This window comes from Ammospiza nelsoni, chromosome 5, assembly GCF_027579445.1.
Source record: "Ammospiza nelsoni isolate bAmmNel1 chromosome 5, bAmmNel1.pri, whole genome shotgun sequence".
NCBI classification, from domain to species: Eukaryota; Metazoa; Chordata; class Aves; order Passeriformes; family Passerellidae; genus Ammospiza; species Ammospiza nelsoni.
In genome coordinates this window covers 9,256,085-9,279,126 of record NC_080637.1, presented here as the reverse complement: position 1 = coordinate 9,279,126, position 23,042 = coordinate 9,256,085, and the positions used below count along the sequence as shown (strand labels likewise).

General features: G+C 38.4%; 1 protein-coding gene across 1 annotated transcript in view; it reads right to left on the bottom strand.

Annotated features, from left to right (window-relative positions):
• The window catches only part of SEMA3A (semaphorin 3A), a 165,407-nt gene that overhangs the window by 93,706 nt on the left and 48,659 nt on the right, over window positions 1-23,042 (bottom strand). The window contains exons 3-4 of the mRNA XM_059471669.1: window positions 20,997-21,059; window positions 4,445-4,564 (exon numbers count right to left, since the gene is read on the bottom strand). Coding sequence (XP_059327652.1) covers window positions 4,445-4,564; window positions 20,997-21,059 — 183 coding nt within the window. The remainder of the gene's footprint in view (window positions 1-4,444; window positions 4,565-20,996; window positions 21,060-23,042) is intronic.

The following is a 23,042-nucleotide window of genomic DNA, read 5'->3' as shown; positions in this document are numbered from 1 at the left end:
TCATTATTTCAGGAAAAAAATGCTCTTCCATGGCTATAAATATATACAATATATCCAGAGAGACAAACTGATAGACGCATTAATGTGTCAGAACAAGATGTCCATTACTTAGGAAATGCACTCTGGACCTCTTTCTAATATGAAGAAAAGAAGGGATAAAAAAGAGTGGAAAGTATATTTCAGCAAAATTTTATGAGCTGAACCAAAGATTTTTAAAATACACAGAGTCCGGAAAAAGCAAATATGTTACAGGTGGTAGCATTCTATAACTTCATATGCAATAACTTAATGTTTTATGTACATCATAAATCTAAACTGAATTTAAACCTTCTTTATTGATTGAGAAATAACCTGCAAGTAAAGTAATCCCAGATCTTTTAAGTTCATGCAGTTAAAAATGAGTTTTAATCTGTTGGACAATGACAAGAAATTTGGAATTAGGAGACAATAAAAGAAGCTGGTTTAGTTCTTCAGACAGCACTTAGTGATTTACCTCTGCTGAAGAAACCCTAATGTATTCCTGCTGAGGATCTGGCAAACAATTTTGTAAAGCTCTTGCAATGCCTGTCTGAGCATTTAAAAAAAAAAAAAAAAAAGGTACTATAGGGCATTCTGTACACCTCCACCTGTGTGTAAGGGTTAAGTAAATGGAAAATCCTGTTCTTACTGAAACAGGACTGTTCCCTGCTGGTTCACTCAAACTGCCCCAAAGGGAGCCCCGGGGAAAGGGAGCAGGGCTCCTTCCCCCTGCTCAGGCACGCATGGGCAGGTGCATTCTGCATCCTGTGGTGATTTTCTAGGGGGTTTAAGGCACCTCTGTGTCTCCCTGCAGTTGGATTTGTTCCTTTCCAGCACAGATCCGACTTGTTTAATTTTGCAACTGTTAAGTACAACACTCCTACACATCCAGCCCTGTTTCCTCAGAAGTCAGTGGGTGCAAAACACAGCTTTACTAATCACTTTCTTGCTTTGTCTGGTAATTGGTTTCTTGTATTATATTGCATTGTAAGGACAGAATGCCACATATTGCCCAAGCCCAGATCCCTGAAGTTTGTGTAGGTATCTGTGTTAGGTCATCTCCCCTAGACTCTTGCACATAAAATGGATGATATCAAGCTTTACATTTGGCTGCCCTCAGGTATTTTCTGCATATCCACACACTATGTTCTCTCTCAATATGTTCTTTCCTGCTTCCTCATGGCTTACGTGCTTAAAGCCTATTGAAACATTAACTTTATTCTTCCCTCTAAATACTGTGGTTATTCAGCTTACACATCTGGAATGGATTTAAGCGAAGATTAGTCTGCTTTACTCCTTAGACTGCGGTGTAATTCACAACATATTAGGTTGTATACATTTGTGCACATCATTTTTAATCAGATGCACAGCATGCCGTTCATATCCTTTTAGCTTTTTATTATTACTTCTGATACTGTACTTCATCAGACTCAATTAAACCTGTCTAGTTCCATCACCAGAAATTATTTTCTTCAGGTATGGAATGGGGCTGTGATACACTGCTTCATATCAAAGACATATTCATCAGATATAACAATTCATATTCCCATTACTTTATGACTGTCACACAAAGTAATTTATTTCCTTTCCCCAGTCATAAAAATTGTACCATGTTCCAGCTTCCTGCAGCCTACTCCAATTGCTTCCAGAATCTCCTCTATCACATGCCACTCTTTTCTTTAAATTTCACTTCTCCACCCTCTCCAGTTTGGCACACACACTGATTTTCTCTTCTTTGGATTCAGGCAGGTGGGTTACATTCAGAGCTCAGATAAACAAGCAGTCATACTAGAGAGTAGGTACATTCCCTGACTATTTCCCTAATCAGTTCACATTTACCTTTTTAAGTGCTTGAAAAATAAATAAGCAGATGGTGAAATCAGTTAATTTTCCACAAGTGTTGTGGCAGACAAGAAATCTTCAGGAAGTATTTTAGATGGCAATTTTTAACTCATAATCAACTGCTTGTCTCTGCTTATACTATTACCTTCTTTAGTATGCTGGGGAGGTACAAACTCTACGTGATACGGAAGCAATGGCCCTTTGACACGTCCAGTGCTGCTGCCTGACATGAGAACATAAACCATCTGGCTCTCACAGATGCAGCGTGCAGGGGTGCAGGGGTTAAGATTGTATCCCCCTCATTCATGGTGTCTCTAATAGCTGCTGTCAATCAAGCACCCTCCTCTTCCTCACCTCCCACAGAAGAAGCACATTTGAAATTCCTGGCTAGGTAGTATGGGAGAGGAAGGAGCAGGCTCTAGCTGAGAGAAAGGACAGATTACTTTTCACTGCAGATCTAATAAATTAATTTATTAATGTGATTTTCAGCCTTTCAAGGGACAGAACCCAGGCTGACTGTTAGATTTGTCAAAGCCCAAGAAGAGATGGGTACACTGCATCCTGCCTGCCTCACCTTCTCTCTGCATGGGCAGACCTGACCTGAGACAGCACTAAACCCTCCTGCACAGCTATTCAGAGGACACAGAAACTTGTGCCACTGCAAAGACAGGTGAAGATGATTTCACTCGTATTTGAAGTATGAGAAAGAAAACAAAAGCCAATAGTGTTCAAGGCAATTCAGATAAACACAATCCTGATTTCCCTCATTTGCGAATAAGAAAATAAGGGTCATGAGAATAATCAGGCTAAAGGAGACTTACAAACTTACTGCATAAATGAAAAAAAAAAAAAAAACCAAAAATTTAAAAGAAAAAAAACAACCCCTCCTCAAAAAAAAAAAAAAATCACATTTTGTTTGTAATTAGGGACTGCTAAAAAGAAGCTAAAACAAGACTCCTCTTTCACTTTAGGGCCAAACACATCACTGATTCAAGACTTTAAAAACCCAGAATGTTAAACCAAGGTTAGATCTGGCCTCTCATCTCCGATCATCCTTTCTAGAAATCCTTGATAAAGTGTGTGTTAGTTTTATGGTACAGCAATAAACCAGCCAAATGTAGAAGTAAATGACCTCATAGGAGCTATCTCTGTGCAGATAGATTCCCCTGGCAGATAGCCAAGGATTGATTGACACACATCTTACGGAACTAGAGTTAATTAATATGTCTACCAATTCCCAAATGGATCTCAGGAAGCAGAGAATCTGTTTAATGCAGTAAGCAATGACATACTGTGTGTGGTCAAGAGACAATTACTAATTGCCAAGAATGCACTGTAATAAAGCATTAAAGAATATGAACAAAACCCTTTCTGCTCAGCAGCTCCCTTATCCCTTCAAAACCTTGTTCTTAGGACATTTTAAAGATTTATGTTTCAAATATCAAAAGACATTTTCATGGGGAAAAATAGTTCCCAGACTATGAAGTCAACACTCAAAGGCTCTGTTAATTTATCTGTGAGAAGAAATAGTCATCATTCATTCAACAATGATGTCTTTATTTCCAAGGAAATCTGCAAACCTGAATTGCAAAGGCATAAGGTAACTTGAAAGAGCTGGTTTTTTGAAGATCACAGAAGCTACAAGTAACACAATTATGGATTCACTGGTAAAACACATCCATAAATGCTGAAAGCACATCAGGAGTCTGACTGCTAAACTGAAACAGTCCATTGAGCAATACTCTTGTAAGCCAGACAGAAACACAGTACAGGAGACTAATTTATATTACATAATCAACAGAAAAATAAAAGAGAGGCTGAGCTAGAGAGAAAAAGTATTGAAGGGCAGCACAGAGACATTCCAGTCAAATCTTCAGCCATGAAAACCAGTCTAGTCCCATGGCTTCCTTTGAGTGAATCTGCTTTTTACCAGGAAAGATCCCACTTATCTATTTATGATGATCACTGAGAAAATGGTACAAGAGCTACTGCAAGAATTCTGCAATACTAAGCAAAAATCAGGAAGAGATTAAAGAAATGGGCGAAAAGAGAGTGATTTATTTTTCACGAAAAACTAAGGAAAACAAAACTAGGTGACATATGAAAAACTGCCAGTGTGTCAGGACAAACCTCAGAAGGGGGATTTATGAAGGTGTGACACTTTTTTAATTCTCAGCTGGGAGAAAGCTGAGGTGGTGTCAGACTGTAGTGACTGGGAGGAAACTAAAACCAGTGTTGGGCCCAGAATAAACCCAGTGGCTGAACTACCCCTCTTATATCTGGTATTTGTCTCAATTACAAAAAAACTAGTGCTTTTTAACTTCATGGGCCAGGTAGAATGGGCTTACTTATACTTATTTAATCCCCTAGGGGACGAGATGCTGTGCAGGGCAGAAAAGTGAGAGATACTGCTGTGATTTATCAATCAGCACGTCAGCACCTGATTCAGGAGCAGGTCTTACCAGATCTGCTTCCCAAGCCACAGAAACTAGTGGGAATGCATTTTGGCAGGAAGAGATCATGGCTAAACACCAACAAAGATTAAAAAGAGCAAAAAGAAAAATATTGTTTTATAACAGTTTACCTCAGGATGGCTTCCAACTTCAATATAGGTGCAGACTGGATGAAAAGCCCCTGTTCCACAAGCATACAGGTGGGTTTGGTTGTAAGCCTTGAGCACCTTGATGAAATTAGCACATTCTCTCTGCAAAGAAAATGAGAAAAAAATATTCATAGAGTTAATTCAGTGATTCTGACTAATGGGAGCTCTTCTGTGTTAGAGATAGACGTGGCTGAATGAACAGATTTGTAAAGTGTGATCATTTCATGCTGTTCATAAGATTGTTTACTGCTAAGCATTTAATAAATAGCCTGATTTAATTTCTCATTTAAATATCTTTGGTTGCTATTTAATAAAGCATCCAACCCCAAAAAAAAGATTACAGAAAAAAAATCTTAGTTTTTGTTTCAGACATGCTTCATCTTTGTAATTTATTCTATTGCTGTGTTTTCAAGACAAAACCCATTTATAGAAATGTGTCAGAATGAAATAATGAAGAAAAATGGACCAACTGTTTGCTTGTATTCAATTAAGTAACAATTAGAAGAAAAATGGGCCAGATGGAAGGAGCTGATGAAAACCAAGTCATTGATATAGCATTTTTAACAATCGTATGAATGCTGCCTCACTCCCACTGCCTGTTTCTATGGGCCAGTCTTACACATATGAATACATTACAACCCCTAGAATACAAGCTTTGCAAGACCTGGACTTTCTACTTTATTCCTAAGTAAATTATCCATCATGAGTTATTTTAGTTCTCAGCAAATAAGAGCTTAATAGCATCACTAAAAGTCCCTAGTACAAACATTATCTGTTACCTGTTAACAAAACTGTCATTATTAATGCCTAATGTTATTAAAATGGATAGTCAAGATGACAAATTTTCCCATTTGTTTAATATTTTTATCTCAATCTGGTCTGATATAGAAAAGAAATATGTCAATGCCTTCAAGTCAGTCTGCTGACACAACTGAAAAAAATGGACTTCATACAGAAGGAAAATGAGAACAACGGAATTAAGTATTTCCAGTAAAGTCTGTGTTGAAGATAAGGAATATTTTTCTCTGTGTACTTGATGAGTTTTGATACACTGCTCAACTCTACCTGTCCAAGCAGACAAGAGCCCACGGAAGCACCACCTGAGCTACTGCACCCACAGAAATCTCCTTGGCTGGCATCCTCCCTCTCTGTAGCTCACTGGCTAATTAAACCAGGTACTCCCAAACACAAAATAAAGGCTCTGCCAGGAAAATGCATGTGCAGTTTGAGGAATGCCCTAGGCCTGCACAGGGAGAAGCAATGAACTTACACAGATGAAACACTGATTCCCTGCCTCACACAAAGGGCTGTGCTGGAATGACACGGCTCTTACAATTTTATTGTATATTTGCATAACAGATAATGGCCATGTATTAAAAAGAGCACCCAGAGAAAAGCATCCAGGATCTTACTGCAGCCCTGACTTACTGCTGTTATCTTTTCAACAGAGATGGAAGGGAAAACATAGAGATAGTTAAGGTAATCCAACAGGAAATTGAAAGAAACAGAGATCGATGTTACTCTTAATTCTTTTCATTCTGACCTTTCTTAATGAAAACACACAGAATTTCTGGACCATTCTTATTCTTTCCACACACAAGTATAAGCATGAGCATACATTTATTATATTTATGTTTATCCACAGACTGCTTTCCACTGTCATATGGTAGAGTACTAAGCAAATACTGGGCATAAATCATAAAAAGATATGTTTATATATTTTTATTAATGCTGTTATTCTTTGCTGTTTTAAGTGAAAGAAATATGGATAACCCATGAAAGTGTATTAAAAATTCAATGCCTACAAGAGTAAAATGGACAAATACCCCAAATTCATTTAACATTAACAAAGTTGAAATAGATCCTTTCTTGAATTCTGGCATTCTGTGTTTCAGATGGAGCATCCGACTTTGACTCCATATAATTTAAAGCTGAGTAATGATGTGTGTGCATTATTAAATAAATCAGAAATTTCTCACTTAAAAGTTGTATCTGGCTTGATATAAAACCAACACTGTTTCTCTAAAACAGTGCTTTTCCTCATCAGGTTTAATGTATCATAATTTTAAAAATGTCTTTATGGTGCACTATTATCCTTTACTAAAGCTGTTAAAACTACCTACCTGAAGAACATGAAGTGTTCGAGGCTGGTGGCCACAGACAAAATGCTGTGAGTAGATGGGCTGGACCAAGAGCCAGTGTGAATAAATTGTGCTGATTTCAGAGGAATTACTCTGATTTACAGCAACACAGCACCTGCGAGTGTATATGCACTCAGAATCACATAATCAGAGAATATTCTGAGTTGGAAGGGACCCACAGGGATCACCAGGTCCAGCTCCTCAGTGAATGGCCCACAGGGGGACTGAACACACAGCCTTGGTGCTGTTAACACCACCCTCACTGAGGCTGTTCAGCTTGTCTGTAACACACAGCAAGAAGGTATTAGATGGCTAATGCTGTAAAGGTGGGATGGAAAAACCCTACTTGGATTAGGGGCAGCAGTCTTCTTTGATTGCTGCAGATGAAATTGAGAAAAGTTCTATCACCACCTTCACGGAATTATTCCAGATCAGCCTGTGGGAGAAGGTGGATTAACCCTATCATAGCCATGTTTGAACATCCAATATTCAGGACTGATTGTAGTGTGAATGAGTAAATATCAGTCAAGTGACTTCAAATTTACAATGCATTTCCAAAAGCAGATTTAGCTTATTCATCCTTCTTTTCAAGCTCTCCCAATTCCCTGTACAGTGTGTTTTCTACCTTAGGTATCTGAGAAATACACAATCCAGTTAAACAATGGGAAAGGCAAATACCTACAGCAATAAATCTTTGACTATGACGAATAAATTCATATAAAATTTAAAGTTCCTAGTTGAGTTCAGACTGCTCTTGTAGCTCCCCTCTGTTTTATAGCTGCATAAAGGAACCATTAAGGTCTATTCAGTAAATTCTCATACACCTCTCTACCAGATTAGGTTTCTTTATATATTTTACATGGTAGTAAAAAAATAAATAAAGAGGGGTATTAAACTACAATAAATGACATCAAAGTAAAGTTACAGCTCTGATTTAAGCCCTTGTCAACTCAGGAAGTTCAAAGTGAAGTTTCTGCCCTGCCTGGGAGACGGTGCTATTCTCCCTGGAACAATAGCAAGAGGCACATTGATTTCCATCTCAGGCTCCTTCCTTTGTCCAACTGTGCTCAAGCACAGCTGCACAGGTACACCATTATGTGTGGAAATGTCATATCTGCTCCTTTGATATTCTGAACTTAGCAAGAGTTTGCTTTGGTGACTATTCGGTTTTCCTGGTTTATGTGACTCTGGGACAAAAAAGCTTCCCACAGACCTGTAATAAACCAACTTTAACAGTTTTGAATGACCTGCAGAGACTCTAAATCTCAGCACATGGGTATGACAAAGAAGGGATCAGGGAAAGTGCGTGTGCACCGAATGCAGTTTGGGTCTGCCTCCATGTGAGACTTGGGTGACCGACTCCCGTTCCCATTCCCATTGTGCTTCCCCATTCCTGCTCTCACAGGACAAATTCAGTGGCATTCAGGCCCCATTGCTTGTGAAGCCTGGCAGGCAGCTCTGCTGGTCCCCACACTGGTGGCTACATCAGCCCCACCACAAAGCAGCTCCCCAGCCCCCTTGGCTGGAGCCCGGGATGCCTTGGGTGTCTCCAGCTGCGCTTGCCCCACTTGGCACCGGCGTCTCCCCCTGCCAGACCCCCAGGAGAGCTCTGGATTGATGGAGGGGAGGTCTGTGCCAGCAGGGCCAGGCATTGCACGGCAGGAATGCAGAGTCCAAGGCACTGCGAGGGAGACAAAGGCGACGAAAGGCAGGCAGTGTCTCACAAAATACAGCAGGCAGGAGAAAATACAAAATACAGCAGGCAGGAGAAAGGAAGAGGAAGTAACCCAGAAGAAGTAATCCACCAGAGGAAGAGGAGGTAACCCAGAGGCAGAAGTTGAGAGGAAAATTTCTCAGGGAAGTTCAACACTGTGCCATGTGTGAATCCAGCCACCCAGTGCTTCTGTATCCATTTTTATTTTCCCCAAGAAAGGGATGCTGTTCAAAGGGAATATATTCTGGACATATCTATACCCTTTGGATATTGTTCTTTGTCAAGTAAAGCAGATGAAGAAAGAAAAGCAGATTTTAAATATTCTTTTCCATGTGGAAATAAGTTTTTTTTTCAAACCCAAGAGCAGGGTGTTGTAGGAGTTTAAATACTTTTAGCCTAATAATGTGGATACAAATTAATGCAAGGTTTGATAAGTTCTCTTTAGGCAGGAAAGTATTACTTGGATGAGTTATGAAAATAAACGTTAAAGAAGAGGAGCACTGGGATTATCACAGTGACTCATTAAAAATTCTTGCTTCTAATAATCTTGTTCATTATAGTCAGTAGCTTAATACTAGGAAACCTTTCTTGTCTATATGAAGCTAAACACTGGTTTATGCCCTAAAGGTTGAGTTTATATATACATAAATACAGCAGAAAGCATGAGTGCTTGCATATGGCATAGAATGTTTGAAGTAGATATTCAAAGGGAAAATTAGGTACATCATGTGGGAGTTACTGCAGTCCTCAAAAATACCCATTCATTTATCTGCCTACCCCTGGAGAGGATAAATCTTCCTTTATGTTTCAATAAATGCTCTAAGGTTTCCACAAGAGCTGTAGGTTCTGCCTTTGGCCTTGTACAGAAGTGCTGCTATCTTAAAATCCAAGAAACTAAATCCCTAAATCACATCTGAGACCTTCTAGCACAGCCTGCAAAGTCTTCTTCTCTTTTCTGACACAGAGAAATTCTTTAATAGTTACTATTTCATGTATATGACTGGATCTGCTGGATCTGTGTCTGCAAACAGTTGTGATGGCATGATGGCCAACAGCCTACAACAGATGGCCAAAGAAATGGTGACATGTGCAGTAGCTGAAGCAGGCACCCCAAACCTCAGGCACAACCCAGTTTGCTTCTTTGTTTGAAGGAATAAGTACCATAACCTTCACCAAAGCCCAAGCAGCTCCCACAGGTTTCCTGGGGTTAGTTTGGTGCATAAATGCACCAGGGTATCCAACTGAAACCATTCTACCTTGCCTCTGGGAGTTACAGGTACGTTTGGCCACCTGAGAGAGCGTGCCCCAAAAATCCACTGGGCGTTCCTGAGTGAGAAAAAGGATTTAATTTCAGGCACCATAAACCTTTTTACACTTCCTCTAGACTAGACTGAGGAAGTTGTGGGGTTCAGATCCTCAGTCCCACGCTGATGATTTATTGAAATTAAAGTGGCTAAAAGAATCTGCACCATACTATGGTAATGCAGCCACAGCGCTACCTCAGCTGCAAATTCTCCTGTGCTAAAGTCTTACTTGTAAAACAAGTTAAGAAATTATTAGATTGTCAATTATATTCAAAGTGTGAATTAAAGTCAAAGAGGTCCAGTGTGCCTGGACAGGTATGGAAACTCAAAATTTTAATTCCAAATTCTATAGCAGCTAGAAGGGCAGAGGGCCTGTCTCGAAGAGGAGATAAAGTGTTAGTTAGGTTTTCCAGAAAGGCACCCACTATATGAAGATCAATGTATCTGACTTACAAACCAAACATACAGATTTATTTTTTAAGAGTTTTCTGATATTTATATATCGAGTTGATAGAAGGGCTTATGCAGAGAGAGATTAGCCTGAAAAAATAAATTACACAGAAAATGTCTGCAACCAAAAGAATAAGAGCCAAATGCAGAAAGATTGAAAAACAAACAGTAAAGATATGTAACACTGATTAGGCTGTGTTATGCAGACTTTTCCCGGACAGTTACAAAAATAAAGTCCATCCATCTGTCAAAACATCTGCTCCGCATATGAAAATTAAAACAGAATTTAGGTGGGTTTTATGAGTTTCCAGTAATTATCTCTTCTCCAGAAGCCTGGAAGTTACGTCCTTCGATCTGGATTACTAATGCAGCAAAGAGTTTTTAATGACATCTTTTTAAGTTGAAAGATAAGTCCCTGTGACTAACTAATATCCAGATTTTTCTCCTTATTTTACGAAAGTGGCTTCATTTTTTTTAAACCAATAGTGATGTCCATACTGCTTCTCAGATATTGCAGCAAATGCAAATGGCCAGATTATGCAGGGCAATAAGTAGTAGGCTAAATGATCCTTTACAGCATCATTAGCTTCAACAGTTTTCTGCTGATTTAATCCAGATAAGCATCAAACCCAGTATTACATTCTTCCTTTATATCAGTCTTCTCACATAGCCAAGTGATTAAAATATTATAAGATTTTGTCTGAACTGGATGGGCAAGAGGATTTAGAACTATCATCTAACAGCTGGACAAGCAAAATAAATACATGTTTTGTCTTAAATCAAAATGGATGGACAGCTTTCATATAAAGTCCCATGCATGAGGTTAATTATTATGTTTACTTTTTTCTTCCTTCTTCTGTCCCATTAGTTGAATTTTCAAGTGATGAGGTCAGGGATATCCATGGAGAATAAGTAATCCCCAATATTACTGCTGTCATTCAAATTTATCACACTGCTGAAAGATGTTCTGGACTTATCAGGGAGCTTTTTAACTTCTCTCTTTTGCTGGTGGGCTACTGCTGACTGCCATCACTTCAGTCAGTACTGGCAGATATCTTTTTCAGCATGGAGCAGCATTGTTTCAAGGAAAATATTTCTGAAGTGTTAGTGCAATAAATATACGTGTGATTGCCATGTACACAGATGATGGATTCTCAGCTAGACCCAGGAAAGACTTCAACATGTCAGTAAATATGGGTGAGGAGGCCTCTTCACTCTGCCTCATGTGTGCTTTCACAGCTCCTCTAGTTTGGGTGCAAGATTTTCTAAAATGCAGGACCATTATTTTAAATTGATTGCTGTGTCCCTCTTTTTATTACAGTAACATTTGGAAAAATACTGGTCCAAGTGCACAGTTGGCTCAAACAGACCCAGAATAAGCAGTGAACAAAGCAAATTACTGGAGTCCTGTTAAAAGGAAATGGTCTTTTAAAATTTTATTTTATTGGAGTAAGCTGGTTGGCAACAGTGCTGCACAGCTATTGTGGTAATGCTGGCAGGAACAGGAAAGTCCCAAGTACTGGGATCTGGGTGCAGGCCCTGATGGGTGGGGAAATCCTGCCTGGCACCTGCACTCCATGAGATAACCCTCCAGCTGAACCTGCAGAGGCAGGTGCATGGTTTTAGAGTGGGGGAGGATGGCTGGCAGGAAAACGTTTGCAAACTGTGATTTGTGACTGCGCACCCCTTGCAGCTGGGACCAATACCATCATCTACGTCCCCTTTTTGTCATTATTGCTCCTGGCAATTAGCAGGATCAATGTTTTATAGTCCTACCCCCTGAAAAAGCTGGTCTGCAGTGCTGAGTGAAGCACGTTGAGCAGCTGAAGTATTGAGGTCTGTGTTACAGAAAGGGCTCTCTATTAACTTACTTCTGCCTGGTTACATCCCCCATTTTTTAAAGCCTTACAAGCAGTGTCCATTTCATCACACACACACACAAATCCAATACAAACTAAGATTATACCTAATTTTTCAAAGCTGACAGATCCCTGGATTCAGTGGCCCTTGTGCAGGGCTGTGATCTACAGGACTTTATATGGTATTGTGATTTGGGGGATCTGACTCCTCTGAAGATTATCATAAATGACTCCACTCTTAGGCATGGCAACCACTGCCAGCATTGCACAGGAACCATTGATTAGTTTCATGCCTAAATTTTCCTCTGGCTGACAAGATATGCCCTGAGAAACTTCAGACTGATGAGGGCTGATAAGACATTTTTGATTGCATAGTTCAGATGTATACTGTGTACAGATATATACTGTGCTCCCAGTTATCTTTCCAAGTAAGCTATGCCTGTTATCTGTCTGATTTTTTTGATATGACAGGAGTTCTTGAGAATATTTAAAGTGTATAATTTACTCAAGTTGCAGGATGTCTGCATGAATTTAAACCATTAAAGCATCAAGGCAAGAAAAGAGAAGCGAAGAAAGCAGATGATTAAAAAAAGCCAGCCAAAAAAAAAAAAAAAAAAAAAATTAAGGCAGATATATCCTGATTCCTTTCAAGCCACAAAACTGCAAGCCATATTAGCAAACAGTTGTACTGTCAGCACACTTGCACAGCAGATGGAAAGCTTCTCTGGTTGTGCCTTTGTGTTAGTGAGGGCAAACACAAAATGTCTCCCTGCCTTTCCCACCTGGAAATCTGGGTCACCACTGGTATTTGGTCATTTGGCCCAGGGTTTACCAGCAAAGCCAAGCATGGAGGTGGCTGAGCTGGGTGGCATATTCCCTAGGGTCCATCCTGAAAACAATCTTAATCCAGGAGCCATTAAAAGAAGTCATTAGAAGCCATGCTTTGTAGATGCCTCCCTTGGCACATCAGACCTCTAAACCTTTGTCATTAGCACTAACCATTTGATCCAGTGATCTTTGGAAGTAAAATTTTTACAACTTTTTCTGCATTCAGTATGTTCAAACTACAAGGCATGGATCAAACCCTGAAATTTTTGTTCAGAAGATGCATATGCTAAATTTTCCAGACCTGTGAACAGCTAGTGGGATGCCAAGAAAAGGCTTCAGCACAAAATACCTGATTTAATGACTGTCATATTTTTTACATCTGGTTAATGCACAGTTAACAAGACAAACCAAAGTCTTCTGTGGATGCAGTCCAGCAAATAAGTGGGTTTTTGGGTTTTGCAGGCACACAATGACTGTTGTACATGAAACCTTTCCATAAGTTCTAGCAAGCTTCCCTTATTTTGAATCATTATATTTTTCAGCAGTATGAACTTCCTACAGAACAAAATAAATGTATTTAAGAAACAGAAGAGTATTTTAGAAATAAATCAAAATATTGGGAAGCCTTGAGGTCAAGCAGAAGCCAGTTCTTTTCTGACCATAACTTTTAAAAATCTCTTTTGTTCCATAGAGTAAACTTACCCCACAATACGAGCACAGCTTTATTAGCAAAGAAATGAACATTAATGTTGGGTTTCAGCTCAGGCAGTCTCACCAAGCCCAGCAGCAATTTAAGTCGCAACCACAGCCTAGATCTAAGGAGTCTCTCTCCTCTATCTCTTCCATCTGGGTGGAGTAATCACCTGTCTCCTGCAGAAATCAGATTACACCCCCCCTTTCCGAATTGGATCAACACCTGCTAATTGGGTGGAGTATTTCAGACAAACAGGTTGCCAAGCCTGTTACAGGCACGTAGGGTAGTGAGGCTCCAGATCAGTCAGCTTGTATTTTCATTTTTCTTTTTTTTTTTAAGCAGAGTATAGACATATCCTCTAATGACTTCCACTCACAGCCACCTCAGATAAGCACACTCCAAACCTGTGTGCTGAAAGTGAAGGTGAAGCCATGAAGTGTTGAAATGCAGCGAAAGGCTGTGGCATCTCCAAGGGGCAGCTGCTTAGCAGTGTGTGTGACTGTAAATAAATACTCTGTGTAAGCTACTCCAGGAGGTTTCACATGTCTTACTGAGGGAAATTTCTGTGGGGATATTAAACTGCTTTGACACCACAGACTGATGCTGAACCAGAGAAACCTTAAGTGACAGAAGCTTAAAATTCCCACTCAGTAAAAACTTGGCACCCAAGTGAAATTGCTGAAATGTGAATTTGTCGAATGGCTTTGCTGGGTATTTTGTTATCTTTTTGTTGGTTGGATTTTTTTTTTCTCTGTCTATATATATATTTATGATGCATGTATAGTAACCTAAAGTTTTTGGAAAATGTTAAAAGGGAATTACCTAAAGGAATATGAGATGATTTGATAATTTAAAACAACAGAGATTCCTCCATTCAGTCAGAAGAAGAATAAACAAACAAAACAAGAAAAAAAAGAAGAAAAAAATAGCATGTTATTTTCTAGGTTATTTTAAGAACTTTCCCTTTAGTTCTCTGAGTTACTACAAAAGAAAAAGACAATACTTTAACTTGTGTGCAGCAGGGAGAAATTTAGTAGAACTATTTTTGATATATGTAAGCAAGAGAACTACAGAAAAAAATTAGTTGTGGCCTAAATTAATAGTACTATAGTGACCACATCCTGAGTATAGAGGAACTGTGATATGTGTTTTTTCAGAGCAAACCTATCCTTAATTTTAAAATTAACTTTTATTGAAACAATAGATAGTCAAAAAGAAAAGAGACATGAGGCAAATTTAAGAAAAAATAGTGACCGGCACCAAAGAAAAGGCTTTTCTTTAACTTCATGAGCTTCAGACTGAAGCCCTGAAACAAAATAGGGACAGAACATATCTATAATTTCTACCAGTCATCCAGTTAATGTGTTTTTCTGGAAAGAAATGTATGAAGAGTAAATCTACTCTGTCCATCTTGGGGTGCAGTAAATCATAACATGGAATTACCCAACAACATTTTGAAATAGCAATAGCTGGAAACTCAGCCATAAATAATTCTCAGACTTTGCCAAGGCCAAATGAGGGCTCATGAGGAACACATACTGATAGAAAATTAAACCCCATAACTTTGGGAAGATTTTTTCCTTAATTTCTCTTTACTTTCCCTCTTCTAACGCTATTTCAAAAGTAACAAAGAAAACATTTCTTCAAGACTGAATTAAATCTGCCGAATATTAAATTTCCTTCAGAAGCAAATTTCTATAGTCACACCTATAACAGAAAAATGAACCCAAAATTGGAAAATTAGCTTTCTCCTTGATCTATATCGATTTTTCCCCATACTGAAAGACTTAAATGACTTCCCATGATACATAAATGGGTAAAATATGAAAATATGAACAACTGCCAACCTAATTCTTCCTCTGTACAAGGACGCAAGTTATTACCTTACAGTAACTGATTTTCCTTGGTCAGTTCATAGAAAGAAATATATGCAAATGCCTAATGAACACAAGCTGCAGGACCAACATCTGAAATAAGCCATAAACGAGGCTTTATGCTGCTGTGTTGTGGGGGTCCACCCAAGAACTGGAGCTGGCACAACCAGAAGTTCCTGGGGGGTACAGGTCTGTTCAAGAGCTCCACAGGACTTTGAAAGATTCCAATGCCTTTAACTCCTTTTTCACCAACCCAGTTCACCTCTGAGTAAAGTGGTTGTAGGTTTAGAGGGGTTTTCTCCCCCCATCTTTCTCTTTTGTCTGTAGTCAGCTGTTTTCCAAAGCAGCAGTATTACAGCTGCACACTGCTTACAAATGTCTCACTCTCTCCTCTCCCAAATGGCAAGGAACTATTTGGTAGGAAATTGTGTCCACATTAGAGAACCTTGTGTCCACAAGAAGGGGTGAGCAGCCCTCAAGCTGAAAACCCCAGCATCCTAACTGGAACAGTTGAGAGTAAGAAGGAATATGATCCAGCATATTTATCTTACACGTGTCACAAAAAACACTTTTCTTCTTGTAGTAGGTTGTACTGAGAATAAATTCTGTCCCCAAACTCATTTGAGACCAGTTGTTTAGGATTTTTACTCATTTTCCCCCTCTTCCCAGGGGACATTCACCTTTCTCTTTTCCCCAGGCTGGAAGGGCATCCTGGGTCTTTAGCTTTGGTAAAGAATTTTACTGCTGTGATGGAGACAGGAAGCCAGAAAGGAAAAAGGGATGGCAATGAAGGTTGGTGGGAGAAAAGCTGGAAATTTGGCTGTAGATGTCCTCCAAAGGAAGAACCCTGACAGAAAGGAATGAACTTCTCTTTGGCACACCCAAAGGGCCAGAGGTAATTTGACTGGAAAAACTGTGCCTGTCAGACGAATTTAGAAACATGCTTTCTAGATCCAGCCAGCATTGTATATTTAATTTTCAGACTCCCTCTTCAGATCTTTGTTTATAATAACAGATGAAAAGAATTACTTTTACTTTCTGCCTTTATGTTCTTCTATTTTCCCTAAGGCAACAACAGTAATAAAATGAGTTAAAGGGACTCGCGTTCAATTATAGCCAACTATGTTTTTCCAAAATATCACCAGATATGGCTGAGGGACACTTGTTGAGTCACTTTTTACTTTCTGGGTTCTTTTGGGTTTTTTTCTTTCCAAATAAAATCATTGCACACTGATGGATCCATAAACCTAAAGTTTAATCAGACAATTGATCTTCCTATATTTTAGGAAGGGGATGAAAAACTTTAAAGAAACCATAAAATAAGATCACATATGAACATTTTGGCTTTAAATATTACTGTAACAAATGAGATGGTGCATTAAATTGCAGTCATGTGATTCTATTTGTATGGACAATAAATTTAATAATAAGTGCTAGCTACATTTTAATGCAAAGAAGCATGCACAGAATATAGCTATGTCATAAAGTATGTGTAAAGAGCCTGACTGCTCTGTCACTGGAAATAGGATGCTGATCTAAAGTGATTCCAAACTGCTGTCAAGAGAACTATTAAGTATAAAAAAGTTAAGCACAGTTGGAATCAGGTGAGAGATAATAACTAGGTAAAATTTAATTCCAATTAAACAGCCCAGGTAGATGCCTATCTCCTTTTATTATTATAATCCAGTCAGTGCTTACCCACATGCAAATGTGCTGGTACACTTCAGCTGTGCACACAGCAGTGTAACTCTGTCTGGACCTGGATGGAGTAACTCTGTGTTCATGTGACAGAGCAGATGTAGAAACTTGCTGGTACCAAGGAAAAGTTCTTGGCACTCTTTGTATCTGTGTGTACATCAATGTGCATTTCTCACCAGAAACATCCAGGGAGAAGCTGATACCTCACAGTGTGCAAAGTGTGTGTCTGTCATTGTGCAGCTTGTCCTATGTGACTTTGTTAAAGCACCTGCTGAAATTTTATACATTTATGCATGTCAAGGCCAGAAGGGACGGTTTCAACAATTTAATTTGACCTGGAATCTTTAAAAGCGGCTATATAAACTGGATAGTCAAATTGCACTTGAAAGTAACATCTTGAGGTGCCCTTCAGAAACACATTTTTTAAGCTTTCAGGTAATAGAAACCTATTGTACCCTTTAATAGGAATTACTCTGATTGTGTAATTTGTGAACTACTGCTACAGTGCAAATCTAATGCAGAGATTTATTGACTAAACAGCCAAAGCAGCCAAAACTTTCAAAGCAATGACAAATTAACAGTTTAAGGACTAAATGAGGTTTCCAGTCAGGAACTTATCCTTGCCCTAAGCCAGCCTGCAAAACTAATTAGTGTTTCTGATAACTTTTGTAAACCACCAAGCTCTGCTTTGCTGGTTTATGATATCCCAGGATTGTCAAAATAGAATTGTAGCCACTTCTTTTTTCTTTTGCTGTTAGTTACCTGTTATTTATCCCACATTTAATGCAGAGATTGCCATGTGTATTTGTAGGTGACTATCATATTTTTAAATGAAATATTGAGGCTCACCAGTGAGGAATATTACTAGCAGCATGACTGTTCTGTAAGTTTAATACAAAAGCTGAGAATTATTCTGTGGAGACTTTGTCTTCTTTGATCATTACCAAGGTCTGACCAGGAACCATGAGAAATATTCACAGGGCTAACAGAAACCAGAATAGATCAAATAAGACACTGAAGTCCAGAATAGCAAGAAATCCTCACAGAATTACTCATTTAGTTGAATTACGTAAGCAAATATCCTATTTATTATTTATAGCCTTTAATTTTTTATGAACAATGTTACTTTGGTGCTTGTGATACTCTATACTGAGGAAAAGGAAATATATTGTAATACTAAGTAGTTACACGGGTCAGTAATTACAATTTTATTGGAAAAAATCTATATTTTAGCAGTTAACCTTTTTCAGAGAAGTCCTGCTTTAATAAGTATTGCATAGCTTGGGGGGGAGGTGGGGAGGGAGTTTTTCAGCAACTCTCCTCAGCTTACTCATATGGAAAAAAATCCAAAGCACATTTTAAAAATTTTATCTACCTAACCAGTGAGTAAAGCTTAAATAATTAACATATTCTAAGCCCTTTGAAAGCAGAAATTAAAATGACTGTTGAAGCAACAGAGGGGCAGCAGGAGAGCAGGAATGGGCCCCGTTGGCTGCTCCCCTCAAATCCCGCGTGGAGCATCCTGAGCCAGACCCTGCTGTGCTGGGACTGACAGCACCAGGAGCAGGACTCCCTCTGAGGGAGCGAACACAGCACTGAATTACCTCTTCTAACCATGAGGGGAAACCTCAGAGGTCATGGCTGAGGTCAGCAGCGGGGCAGGGCTGGGGCTGTGCTGGTGCTGCAGCTGCTGCAGCGCACCTGGCCCATTAGTGGGGGTTGCATTTGCAGCACTGGCTTACCCTGGAGATCAATAATTAAAAGGAGAGTTTTTTTTTTTTTTTTTAAAAAAAAAAGACCTCCATGCAGAAGTATAGGCTGTCATGTAGAAAGTTTTGAACTACCACAAGTGAGGAGTATATGATATCTTAGAAGTGGTACATGCTGAAAGCAGTATTATATCGAGCCTGGTTTATAAGTTGCTTTATTTGTCCTCTTTTTCTCCTGTTCCCTCTAATGAGAGTTTGTTGAGTTATTTTTATGGCCCTTATGTTTCACACTCCCAAGGTAATGACAATGGCTTTAAGAATTAATAAGAGAGGAAAAGTAAGATTTTTTAAATTATCTCTAATTAAAGATGTTGCATTAAATATGTTGCTTGTAATGCACTGTTTTTTGGCATGGTAGCTGTAAATATTTAAAGAAATGTTCTGATCACATCAAGATATGTATTCCCTCTTTATAGCCTTCTACATGTTTATTTTATTTCTCACCTACTCCTGTAGAGAACCCTAAAATTACAAAAAACCAAAAACAACACCCCCCCCAAAAAAAGCAAAACCACCCCAAACAACCTTACAGGATCCAACCTTACAGGATCTACTGCCAGGGTCACACACTGCACTGCACAGTGGTGTGGGCTTCACCTACTCATGATCAGCAGGTGTAGCTGTCCTTGCATGATAGGAAGAAAAAGAACCAAGGTGAATAAAAGTTACAGTATAAGCAGTCTTCTCAAGCTCACCACAGTCAGATGGGCACCTCTCAGCTTACTCCAAGTTTACTTTACAATTTTAAACAACTAAGCTGAATTAGAATCAGCTTAGTCAAATGTATAAAACATACTCTTTCTTACTATGGTGAGTTTCTAAGAATAATTATTTAAAAAAACTAATATACTTTCATGCTAGGTAGTGAATCTCTTATAGTTTTCTAGGTTTTTACTCCAGTCATGAAAAAAATCTACTTAATGCAATTTTATAATACTTCACATGAGATGAAGCAGGAAGGTTAGTTAATTTGCTCATATATTTAACACTAGCCCCCTTTTTTAACCTTGAATATTAGCTATTCTAGGCTTCACCTTGCAAAGTACTTCTGAAAATCATTTGTGGACATGAGCATGGATTACTTTAAATGCATTATTTCTATGTAATGAGATAGCCTGGGTATCTGGCATTTCAGCTGCCCCATCACACATTTAGCTTAGCCCATATTTCTTACTTTTTACCCAATCTACCTCCACTGCTCCCAGATGGCATTTTCTGAAGACAACTGTCCTCTATGGCCCAGGTAAAGACTGATGAGACTATTTTTATTATGACCTAGGAAATTATTCAAATGGAGCTCTCCAGAGGCATATGGTTGGCATTATGAATATTTTACAGAATCATCTCTGAAAATCAGGCCAATAGCACATACACAAGGGGCCAAGTTCCACTCTCACTTATACCTTGGCAACCACGATGATTTCCCACTTGGCTTTGCTATGCAAGTATTTGTTTGGCTTATTGCATGCATGTATTTTTTATCTGATTTTCCCCTTTTCTTCAGCCCTATTTCCCAAACTGCTGTATAAAGAAGACAGCTACTGTCAGTGTGGAATGATTGCTATTTGGGGGCTGCTGGCTATGTCTCTCTTACCTCATAAATACAGGGAATAGGATGTACACAGGAATGAGGGAAAATGTTCAGAAAATGATGCCTGGTGTAGCAGGGTCTTTCCTGACTTTCCCGAAGCACCAAAACTGATGCAGAATGTTTACACCACCTTGACCTCAATATTGCCATGAACTCCATGCAGGAAAGGGCTCTGGGGAACCCACTGGCTCCAGAGAGATGCTACAAAGAGAAAGAACTTCTTGGAACTCCCTGAGGACTGGGACCTGGAGCAGGGCAAAAATGGGTCAAAACATTATGTACCTTCTCATCAGGAGATGAGTATGCAAAGGCTGATATTTCTCATTCTGATATTTCTTCTTTCCTACTGATTTTTTTCTTCTTTGGTATATAAATTTTATTTTATCTGTATGATTTCCATGTATAAATTGAAACCCTTGGTAATGTAATAACCATTCTTAAAAACCCTTCTATATAAGAGAACTGAGAAAACTCAAGAGTGAAGTTATGATCAGATGTGTGACCTTCCAGAGTAGGAAAAATACTTTAAGAATTAACACAGTAGGACATGATAAAATATTTACAATGTTTTATAAAAGGGAAAAAAAAACCCTAAAAAAGATTTGTACTTACCACAATATCTTTTCCAGCCCACTTGCACTCATCCCTTCGGGAATGTGATACAGGCCAAACAATCTAAAGACACAAAACAAAAAATCACATTGTGTTATTTCATGCTTCAGCATTCACAAATTGGAGGCCAAATGCTTTCGAAGTCCCTTTACCCAATTTATCTCCCCCCCCATTCTTTTCCTTATTTCCTTTTCTTTCCTAAAATTTGACAACAAAGGAATGAAATACTGGGAGCAAAAGCAGGAATAATAGGTGTCATAGTAAAAACAGTCTTGAAGTCTGCATTGTGAATTTCAGCTGTGTATCTCCAGTCCTAATGATAAGGGAGTTGACTCTCCATTGACTGAGTGTTCTTTCAATCTTTTAAATCTCATATAATGGAAATACAATCTCACGTTAGAGTCCCAGCATCAGAAATAAAGTGTGTGCCTCTTCTATTAGAGTGTATCTAATAGTGAACTCTTTTGCTGGTTCAGTTAATTAAATAATAAAAAACTAGTCATGGTATTTGACAAATATTGCACCATCAAAATAGAAATGTTTATGCTGTTTCTATAGAGCCACCCTAAAGCAACTAATCCTAAATCTAGGTTTTCTGTAGTGTTTGCTTAGCAGAAAATGGATCTCACCTCATACAGAGAAAATCCAGAGACCCTCACAGTCAATTATTCATGTTTCTTTGAAAAGCTTTTAGGAATTACATATAGAATAAAACATGATCTTCCCATAAAATGCCAGGCTATTCATTTGGGAGCCTCAGATAATGCAATATGAATGGCTTTAAGTCTGGATTACAGTCTTGGTGTTCAATATAGTTTGTTAATACAAAGCAAAGGGTAAAATATTAAAAAAAAAAAAGATGGAATGTTAGTGACTGAAGGGGTAAGGGATGTTGCAGATGATATTTGGAAATATAGTTTGCAACATTTTTTAAATTCAAAATTTTCTTAATGGAATCCAAACAGCAATCAAACACCGTAAGTCTATAAAATCAGGTTGAAAATTTTATGAGCACATTCTCTCTCAGAGGATTCCCACTACTTCCTGTTGCTATTCTCAGCTTAAAATGTGCAGATATGTGAAAATTTAAATTTACTAGGTTGAAAAACATTAACCAAACTTCTCAGATATCCCAAAAGGACCAGTTCAAGCTTAGTTCAAGTTTTGGGCAAAAATCTGAGTATTTTTCAAACCAGTATATTTCAAGACAGATGTTCTTTCTCCTTAGTCTCACAGTAAAATCTTTTCCTCTAATTTGGTTTAAAAGACAGCTAAGTCAAACTGGTTTTAGTACATTGAGAAATTTGGCTTTTTGAGTTTTGATGTTGCCATCAGCATTTAGACAGAAACTTGAGGAGTTTTCTTAGGCGGCAGAAGCAATAACTGATGAAGTTGGAGCTCAAGTGTACCACTGGCTGCATTCTAATTTTGATTGAAGTGTCTTAAATGACTCTCCTATCTATAATAAACAGATCCCCAAACTCTTAAAGCTTTTTGCCTACTCTTAAATCTAAATTCTCTAAGTCTGCTGCTAAAATACAATTCCATGTTACTGACAGCAGTTCTTTATTTAATCTCTTATTATTTGTATACAAAGTCAAACAGTGTTCTAAAAGTATCTGAATATGTAAGTACGTAAAATACAATCACTCCCATTCTACAGAGCTGTTGTCTGCAATGGAAACACCTTCTTTCCTTTAATTGTTCCAGATGTTTTGCACATTAAGCTATTGACCCCTCAGAGAATTCAAATAAATAGCTAGTTTCCTTTATAGCTGCTCTAAAGAGAATAGAAAAGAAAATACTCAGTTTTCCTTTTATCCTCTTATCCTTAGAGAATACAAATGAATAGCCTGTCTTCCCTCTGAACAGAAAACACAAGGTATTTATTGCTATCATCTTAGGAAGCTAATAGTCAAACGGCCAAAAGGTCAGGAACACTAAGAAAAAAAAATAATCCCTGGGTATTGAGGCAATATATCTCTCATAAAAGGGTACTCTCTGGATTTTAAAATGTGCCATCGAAATACTTAATAGAACAAATCA